Source organism: Propithecus coquereli, unplaced genomic scaffold, assembly GCF_000956105.1.
Source record: "Propithecus coquereli isolate 6110/MARCELLA unplaced genomic scaffold, Pcoq_1.0 Scaffold288, whole genome shotgun sequence".
Classification (NCBI taxonomy): domain Eukaryota; kingdom Metazoa; phylum Chordata; class Mammalia; order Primates; family Indriidae; genus Propithecus; species Propithecus coquereli.
This window is the reverse complement of record NW_012148485.1, coordinates 985,471-995,829: the sequence shown is the minus strand read 5'-3', so window position 1 is coordinate 995,829 and position 10,359 is coordinate 985,471. Positions and strand designations below refer to the sequence as shown.

The 10,359-nt window shown below is 33.6% G+C and overlaps 1 protein-coding gene across 1 annotated transcript in view; it reads right to left on the bottom strand.

The window, feature by feature from the left end:
* Positions 1-6,334: 6,334 nt before the first annotated feature.
* Positions 6,335-10,359, bottom strand: part of TMEM33 (transmembrane protein 33) — a 34,937-nt gene continuing 30,912 nt past the window's right edge. Inside the window, exons 6-7 of the mRNA XM_012648489.1 lie at positions 9,728-9,811; positions 6,335-7,060 (exon numbers count right to left, since the gene is read on the bottom strand). Of these exons, the coding sequence (XP_012503943.1) occupies positions 6,931-7,060; positions 9,728-9,811 (214 nt within the window). The 3' untranslated portion in view covers positions 6,335-6,930. The remainder of the gene's footprint in view (positions 7,061-9,727; positions 9,812-10,359) is intronic.

Here is a 10,359-nt window from a genome sequence, read left to right as displayed (position 1 = left end):
CTATTTGATATCCATTAATAGTAATATTTATTTTAAAGGTAATTTAATTAAGACAATGGTCCTAATATTAAATCTATCTTAATTTAGTGGCATAGCCCCAAATTATTAATCCCCCTTCTTTGGTTAACAGGACTCCTGTCCTTTGCAGAACTGAACTGCCCCTATTCTGTTTTTGCTGAGACTGCCAATCAAAATCATACATTTGCATGTTTTTAAGGAAAAATAGTTAAATACACCATCTGTTTTTAGGAGGGAGAGAGCAAAGAATGGAGAGGCAAAATCTCCCTTTGTATCACTTCCCCAGGAAGATGGAGGTTTTGATCCGTCTTCCTCTGAGGGCAGCAATATAGTGAGAGAGGTCTTCCCCTTACGAAAAAATACTAAAATTTTCCCCTCCCTTTATAATACGTTTATTGTAAGGCTTTTCATATCAGGGCATTACTCTTAGTCATTTCTAGTCATCCAGCCTGAAAGACCTATGTTTATTTTTTATATTGCTCTTAAAAAGGATCCTTATCTTTTAGCGAAACCTAATGAAAATTTTACTGGTGATGTAACATGAAATGTATAAACCAGGAAAGGAGAAAGTGAATGGGGTGAGGATAGGGCATGTTGGGCCCCAGTCAAAGACTGTGAGGGCTGGGTGATAATACCGAAGTTCATTACACTATCCTATGTATGTTCAAAATTTACCACAATAAGATAAATAAATTTTTAAAAAGACCTTGGTTGACAGATCACCTGCTTAGACTGATAATTCAAGATTCTCAGTGTACCACTTCCTTGAGAAGTCTCTCCATTCAACCAGCCTCAAGGAATGAAATATTTCTTCCTTCCCAAAGCTCAGAATTAATTTTATAAACAGCTCCAAATATTTCTACGTGCTAAAGGATTCAGCATTATTAATCAATGTTTATGTCCTTAAAACCAGACCCCACACCGTTAAATCTTTAGGAAATCAATTTTCCTAACACTCTTTAATTGGGTTACCACTTTTCCCCTTATGTAGCCAACTCATTTACTAATTAATGCAATATTTATTCACCTATCAGAACTGCCTTTAAACAAGTGATTTCCATAATGCCTCTTAGATTATAATCTCCAAGTGGACAAGGATTTATTTAACTTGCTTGTACAGTGTATTACCTAGTACCAGTTGTTAAACTGCCACAGAAAATACATGCCAATTCTGAACACCTAGAAGGGAAATATATTCCTCTATGTTATCCTGTGTTGACTGATAATTTTGGATATACTGTATATTGTGAATCACTTTACGGTTATAAATAACTCATCCACTAGGCTATAAATTTCACTAGATAAAAAAGTACAGAGGCAAGCAAACAGCTGAGACATCCAATGTAATTATTTTTTTTTCCAGTTAACACCTTAGACCACATTTTTCCTAGTTTCACATTAGACCTCAAAAATCACAACATTTCTATTATTTGTGATAGGCTAAAGACAATAGAAGTGTATCCAAATTCACCGTATTCTAATTATAAGGCATTTAAGCTCAAAGGAAAGCTGAATTCTGACTGTAAATGTTCTTTTGCAAGGTACCATTTTAAAATCTGCTTAAATCCAGAGAGATTTTTATTCCACAATTTGATTTTTACATCAATAAAATCTTAGATATAACAGTACAGATGAAGAAACAATTTAATTTGTATTGAAATAAATATTAGACATACAAAGCACATACAGTGAAAAAGGGTCACAATAAATTACAAGTAGAGACATTATTTTGCTCAATCACCAAAGAAAGCCCTTGATAGTTCCAATTTCACACCATTTAATTTATCATTCTTGCTGATTTAAGCAGAACACAAAACAAATATGGATCCCAGGGCTCACTTTCACAGGTACCAGCATGGATAATTTACTACAGTGACCCAATTTGGAAATCAGTAGGGACCAGTAAATCACTGCAAAGAAGAAAGAGCGAATGAGGTCCTTTTTCCTTAGTGTCAGCAGGCTGTGATTATTATGTTTATTAGATTTTCTTGAAAGGACTTCACATTTTCTCAAATATGCAGGAGAACTATATTTCCCCTCTGAGCCCTACATTAACATTTATGTGCTTTGGTCTTGAATACGGGGGAATGATGAATTTTTCAATTTATTTTATAAATTTATACATTCTGTATAGTATTGGCCTAAAGAATTTAACTTCCTAACCTGGACAATATTAGAAATTAAAAATCGATTCAAGAAGAGTTACTAAGAAATGCTGACATACTATATATACAAATTTTTTGTTCAATATATCCCATTATGTAAAGCACCAGAAGTAATGCATTTATAAATCAAGCAGTTTTTATGGCTGTTTCTAATCTCTGCAATCCTTGTACGTTTATTTCAATATATACACGTCATAAATGCTACCTGTCAAAGACTCTGCCCATTTGGTCTCAACTTACAAGTATGGTATGTAGGCAAAATTAATATCAAAAGGAATTGTTCTAAAAGTTACAAAGGAAAATAGTAAAAGTTTGGAATTAAACTGTCCTGAACAAGAAAAAAAGGTTAGTTTCAAAGTGCTGAGCCTATCAAAGAAGTAGCTTCGCAGAAGGCTAATACAGGAAAAAATGAAATGATTCTTAGGCCCTTCTCTCTCTTGGAATGAGTTAATTGTTAGATTCCCACAAAGATATCCATGTATAACTTTTCCCTATTGTTTTCTAAGAAAAGAATCTGCTTTAGATTTTAAAAGTACTGTATTTCTTGTCGCATCAACTCAGACTCAGTGCAGGTCAGATTTCCTACACGTACAAGAAGAGAAAGACGATGCAGTTAATCTTACACACAGGAGTATGTTCCTTCTAAAGAACTCACCTGAGTACCACTTCAGAACATAAATATTTCCTAGACAATCACGACCAGGAAACCTCTCACACTTTTGGCAGCTCCTTTCCTGTCCTCAGGACCAGACCCAAAAGCTTTCTAACCTAAGTATGAGGAGACTGCTCATTAAAACAATCTCTGGAAGTAACTCCCGGATTTATACAGTTATGCCTTTGGTGTACTGTCTGTTGAACTCCACTATTCATGAAGCCTCTGTGGAATTCTCTTAATCCTAGAGAACTCCAATGAGGTTTTAGGAGAAACTAGTTGTCTCTGGAACTCAAACTTAATTTTCAAATCTAGGTACCATTCCTGATACAATATCCCCGAATTTCAATATGCTTTTATATTACTGTGAAGAGTCTAAATTTTAGAAGAGGTTAAACTGGCTTGATACAGTATTATCTACAAAATGATGAAAAAATTTTAAGTATCATTTTTCTGTACATCTGAAAATGAAGGAGAAAGGACAACTATGTTGGTGTGTTTGGGTGATTTAGGCACTCACCCGGTATGAAAAGAAAAAACAGGAGAGACCATGATCTGAATGATGCCACTCCCAATGTGGCCTATTTTACTGTTTTCCTAGAAAGCATATATTGACAGAGTAGTTCTTGTGAACATTTCAGCATTTAAAAAGTGTACTCGTAGTAAATACTTACTAAATATTTGTTCAACATTGAATGATCACACATTTAAAAGGGTCATGAAATGCAGATCCTTAGTTTTATGGCATTTAACCTTCCGACACGGCACGTGAAAACGGGGGCTACTGCAGGGAAGGGTGCCACCTACTGATTATGAACACAGCTGTCGGGGCTTCTTTCGCCCTTGAGGCTTTCATTTCTGACTAAGTATCAAAATTAGTCTAACCTGGGTGACAGCTTTGAGGCTAGCAGATCCTAAGGAGATTTAGGGGTGGGGCAGAGGTCTTATTAATAGAATAACTATATTAATCAAAGTAAGTTCCTTAGCATTAGTTAAGGGTCTTTACGTCAATCCCTCAAAATTAATTTTATGCATTCTGATCTAAAACCTTAAAAAAAAAAAAACTCTCAGTTCTACTTATTATAATACATATATACTCATTTTCCTTTCCAGAATAAATAATATTCAGGTCCTAAATTTACAGACTTAATCTGAATTTCTTTCTCAATCTTTAGGAAGAAGTACTGACAGTGTTGCAGTTCTTAGTTATATAACAGAATCCATTAATCTTTCATAACTTCTAGTTTGATATTAGCTTCCCTCTGTAAGGGATATTCTTAAATATCCAAATTTATTATTTTTTTTAAGTTAGCTTGCTTTCTTGCTTTCTTCCTGGAGCATCTACCTCGGTGCATTTTATTCTAAGAATATTTAAATACAAACTATATTTAAGAAAGTTCTCCTTAGACTGACATTAAATAGAGTTTAAATTAATGAGGAATCAGGTATACAAAAGGAACATAGAATACTTGCTAGAATGAAATAGGTTTTGTATGAGGCTTCTACTTGCTCAAGAGGGTTTAATATTTAAAAGTACCAGAAGAACAATGGCACTATACCACTTCCTGAAAAATTAAATATTCTGGATGTTAAATCAACGTCTTTTAAACCTGTAAGTAAAAACAAGTTCAACTATGCAGTAAGAGTTACCTTCTCCTACTACATTCATTCTATATACTGTTATTATATTTCCTTAATTTTAATTTGATAGATGTACATGTAACACTATAATTTCAGGTGCCAAATCAGCAGGTTGCAAATATTCATACTGCAGAATTTATAACAAGTTCATGCAAACTAAACATCTAGAAATGCTCAAATTCTAAAATTTACTTTTTCATGAGTTTAAGAGTATTTTATTTATATATTAAGCCCTCCTTTAAGAAACAAATCTATACTTTCATTCAGTCAAACATGAGCATATCAGAAATATAATCCTGCTGTGTGATAAAAAGCCTTGATTTAAAGCAGAATGTTTTATATTGTAGTAATTTTAATATTAAAATTCTTTTTGTTAAAACCAACATGAATTATTTTCTTTAGGGAAATCTTTTTGACTAACAGTAATTTGCAAAATAAAGAGGAAAACATCAAACCAGAAACACATTTACGTAGATCTTTAAAAGTAAAAGACAATCATGTAAAAACAGAGCACACAAAAAGAAAATGAAAAATGGAAAAACTGGTAAAATTCAAATAAGCTTTGTACTTTAGTTAATATTATTATTATAGGCTTAATTTCTTACTTTGCATAAATATTCCATAGTTATGTTAAGATGTTAACCTAAGAGGAAGCTGAATAAAGGATATAAAAAAACTGCACATTTTTGAAACTCTTCTGGTAAATATAAAAGATAAAAAAAATTGTAGGGAAAACACCCTAATAACTTCAAAACAAATAAGCCTTCAGCTGCCAAAATTTCCTGATATAATTCAAGACTCAATTCTTAAAAACATAATTAGAAATCAGTAGTACATTTACTTAACATTATAGTCACTTTATTGCTCTAGAAAGTTTAGTTTTTAAAACCATCAAATTACAGATACAATGAGGTTAGCCACACACACACAAAATCAACTGCATATTATGAGGCTGCTTCTCCAACTTAGTGGATAAATATTACAAAAATACAAAAATAGTTGGTTCTAGTTAAGGTATCAAGTAGAATTTTTCTTGTAATTTAGCCTAAGAATATCATCTTTCTATAGATTAGGAAGTTGAACAAAAAAGAAAACTGATGCTACTCTTAAGTTACTAATGAATGTATTTGAGAAATCAGAATGACATGCAGACAGAAGAAAACTGGTTACAAAACCATTGCATTACAACATACTAAAATTGTGCAATTTTTAAACATTTCCAATCATGCAACAGTAATGAGGATCAGGATGAATTTCGTAAGAGTTGATGTGAGCGCAGTGAAGGGGATTTAACACGTTACACAACCCAAATCACAGCTGCATGACACATCTGATTCCCCCAGTTTATCTGTGCATTCCGAGACTGAAATGCACGCTGTTCCCCCACAGCTCCTCCCCCATCCCACTCCCCGTCAGTTAGCTTACCTACAAACCTTTCCAATTAAACTTTTAAATTAGATTGCATGGATAAATATGTAATCTACAGGATACTCTTCATTATTATTTCAGAACAGACACAATTATAGTCAGATGCGCAATCTTCATTTACATTCCTTTCAAACGGCATCTGAACTGCTGCAATTGTCTATGAAAATTCAAGCCTAGGAAACCAAGGAAATTGGCCGTCGAGAATCTGAACTAGGTAATGCTACAAACTATAATACTACTAATAATTTATGTGTCCACATTTGTCAAGGAAGGATTTCCTATTTGAGAAATGTGACTCAACGGGTCTATGAAAGGAAAGCTGTGTTACTGTTTTCTGATATAAAACGGTTAGATGACCCCAAATGTATTTATCCAACTGGATAAAGGCTTACAAGTTGAGCCTTTTAAAAAATACTCAAAGCCACAGAAGTACTTACGGAAATAAAATTTTAGGTCATAGCAAATGATACATATAGAATTCCTCTTATAATGGTACATCCAAAATAAACCTGTCCTAACAAAGCAGCACAAAATCAATTCAACAATTTGAAGTGAAACACAGCAGGAAGTGCTTCTGTTTAAATCATTAACCAAAATTACTAAAAGGAAGAATACTGTCTCAAAATTTACTGAATTCTCATATGTTAATATTACCATAACAAACTCATGCCAAATATAAATGCAGGTTACTAACTAGGCTGAAACAAATTTTAGAGCTATCTTTACAAGAGAAATGAATGTATTTCATGATATAAGCATGACAGCATCTTAAAAAAAAATGTGGTACATTTATCACTAGATACAAACTTCCTTAACCATTAGCACACAGCATAGAAAAATTTACTCCTAACTTTTTAAGCTTGATTTAACATGCCAGGAAAATGATTATTTTTCCACTGAGATGCATTTATGTAAATTATGTAAATTGGATTGAGGTCAGTATAACACCTGGAATTTACAACCCTAGCAGAAGTTCCAGCTGCTAATAATGCTTCTATTATATTTATAGCTTAACTGGATGTTAAACTACGCAACTGTTGGTGCCAATCTGCTTATAAAGGCAATGCTCTGGAGACAAAGTCTTCTCACAAACAGTGGGCAAGCGGGTTTCATTATTACGTGTTCAACAACAATCCTCAGTTCATTGAACAAAGTCCTGCAAGATAAACGAGTTTTCTTTCAGAAACACAAGGAAAAAGCAATATATAGGCAAACCTTGTTTTACTGCACTTCACTTTACTGCACTCCACAGATACTGCGTTATTTTTTTTTTTAAACAAATTGAAGGTTTATGGCAACCCCGAGTATAGCAAGACAAGCACCATTTTTCCTTTTTCCTTAATCACTGGGTTAGTTCAGGCTCTGGATTACTCTCATCGTCTCCAAATTGATTTATCTTTTTCTCCTCTTAGTAAGTCTGCAATCCATCTTCTGGAATATTTCATTATGGGGGTTCCCAACTCCTCCACGTTACGATCTTCAAAGGCTCTCCCTACCTCAAAATAAAATGCAAACCATGTCATGATCTACTCCTTTGTACAATCCACCTTTCTGGGCACGGATCAGTATCATTTCTCTGTATGCTTCCTGAGCTCAAGTCAGTTAACACGACTAGGATGCTGCGCACTCTCAGGCACTCGTGGGCCAGAACTCAGACTCACTCTTTAGAAGGCATAAGGCCTCAAGAGGTCAGCAGCTTGTCGAAGGGCAAATGGCTATTTCTGTTATTACCGTATCTGTCACTGGCACAGGCCAAGTCTCAGACTTCCTTAACGCGACATTGATAACAAAACTTTCAGCAATGATAGAAGTGTTGTTTACCTGTGCTACCCAATACATTTGCCACCAGCAACACATGGCTTTTGAGCACTTCGACTGTAGTTAATGTGACTCAAGAACTGAGTTTTAAATATTATGAATTTTAACTAATTTAAATGATCGATGTGGCTAGTGCGCTGTGCTGGACAACACACCTATAAACAATCCACACGAGACATCTACTAAGGACTGACACCATCAGCTTGAGGATAAATACCATAGTAAGTGAAAATGGTACAAACTGTGAATATAGATGGCCTTAAAACCTTTAAACAAAATAAAGTGTAATATAGAAAATGTAGTGTTATAGCCTGTTTATCAATATTTATAAGCTCAAATATCTTCCATTTCCTTCTCTTTTGATTAAAATGTGTGCTTATGAGAGACCTTTGAAAATGTTGATTAGCACATTTTTGTGTTATCTTCATTCACTGCTATCCTTCCTTTTCCAGTCTACTGAAAACTAAATTTCTAGATAAACTGATATGATTTAGAGATATGCGTGGAGAAAATGGAAGTGGAGAAGGAAGTACAGAAGCACAGCAAAATGAATTTCCTGATGAAAAAAATGGATTTCAGGGCAGAGAAGAAAATGTCTGAAATGATACATGGACCAGAACGAAAAAAGGCAAAAAGTCATGGGATCAAGCAAAAATGAATGTTAATTTGCCACTAGGGACTTGTTATATTTCAGGAAGTATTACAAAAAGTGTCTAAAAGAGCACAAAAACATCCTGAAAGGAGAATCAGATCATAGAATAAGGAAAATAAAATACTAAGAGCTTCATAGAGTCTTAAGTATTTTTAAAACACTACCTTATTTTACCCCTAGGAGGTTATCTCCTCCACCACTGAAGAAATTCAAATTTAAATAACTTGCCTGAAGTCATGCATCTACTTAACGATGGCCAGCACTGAAATTCAGTTCTTTTTACAGTACTGGGGAAAATATAGAGATCGTTTTAATACACTCATTGGATTTCTGGCTGAATTCTATTAAACTTGAAAATAAAAACTATGTCAACATTAGTATCTGAATAACATTTAGAATGCTATTAAAAACAGCTAATCATTTTAGTTTTACTCTAGCTTTTGAGATCAGAATGCAGAAGTTAGTGTAATTTAGTGTATTAATTTAAGCCCCCATTCCTGGAAACTATAGTGATTTCCTAAGCTATTTCTCTGCTTCCACATTTTTCGGCTCCAAACTATTCTGCACAAGCTATCAGAAGAATATTCTGACCATATCAAAACCATCATTCCCATATATCTAAAAAATAAATTCCAAACTTCTTACCCTAAAACTCAAAAAGATTTATGATATGGCTCTAACATACCTTTCTAATCTTAGCTCCAGCAACTCACCGGTCAGAATCTCCATTAGAGTCAAACAGGTCTTCTCAATGTCGCTCAACTAATGCTTGTACCTTCTTGCCTCTCAACTCCTGCTCCTACTGTCTCCCACCTAAAATGCTTTTCCCTACTTTTACTGTCTATTCAAAGGCTTTACTCCTTCCAGAACGAATTTAATCTATTTTGTGAAACCTCCCTAGCTCGTCTATCTTCTGGCACAATGACCTCTCCCTCCTGTGGACTATATATAGTATTAATACAATAAAGCACACATGGTAATTCATTATATATTGGCTTGTGAATCTGCATCCTAAACTACTGCTTATTTTATTATTTGACAAATGTTTTTGTTTCTGCAACTAAGAAATTTCCTTGAGAGTGGAACTTATGTCATATATATTTTTAAATTCCCAAAGCTTTTAGCAGTGCTTCAGAGGTGGTCAAGCTAACTCCAGTCTTAGTCTCTGAAAAGAAATACAAACACCTCCTCATCAACCCCAGTCAGTTCTAAGGCCTAGAATTTAAATTTACGAAAACATTGCTTGCTTCTAAATTCTAACATATTAGCTAAATAACTCTTAAGAGTTATAAACCCTATACTTTTATAATACTCCAAACAAATAAAACAGATTTAAACTAATCATCAGCTTACCGACAATATGGATTTCTTCGAGAGGAATATCGAAGAGTAAGGAATCTATAGTATATAAAAGGCTGGAGCAAACTTCCTTGACCACTGAAATAAACAAATACAAGGGTGCTAAAGATACATTATCAGTTCATATGTATACTCTCAAAACTTAAAGGCAATTCAACTGGAGAATTATGTGCACCTTCATTCATCAAATGATCACAGTAATAGCATAGCTAAATCCAAGTTATTCTTAAAAGGGAAATAAAAAAAAGTATTGGTAAAGATTGGTAAAGAGTAAAAATTGTTTAAATTTTTATAAATATATTCATGTATGTACTACTTGTGAATTTTTTTCTTTTTTCACATCAAACTGGTAATGTGCCCAGGTCAAACAAGGTTTGAGGGAGGCATATCTCAAACATGAGGGTGAAGACCCAGTCATCACGCTTACGAACTACAAAAGGATAAACTTTTGAAATTTTAAAATACTAAATAAATCAGAAAATGTCACATAAATAATTCCATAATTGCCACAGACAATTAATGAAATCAAGTTTTAAAGCTTTGTTAAGATATTCAAATAAAAAGTGGCTTATTTTATATAAAGAAACAAATCTGAATAAAATTATACTGATATATATATATATATA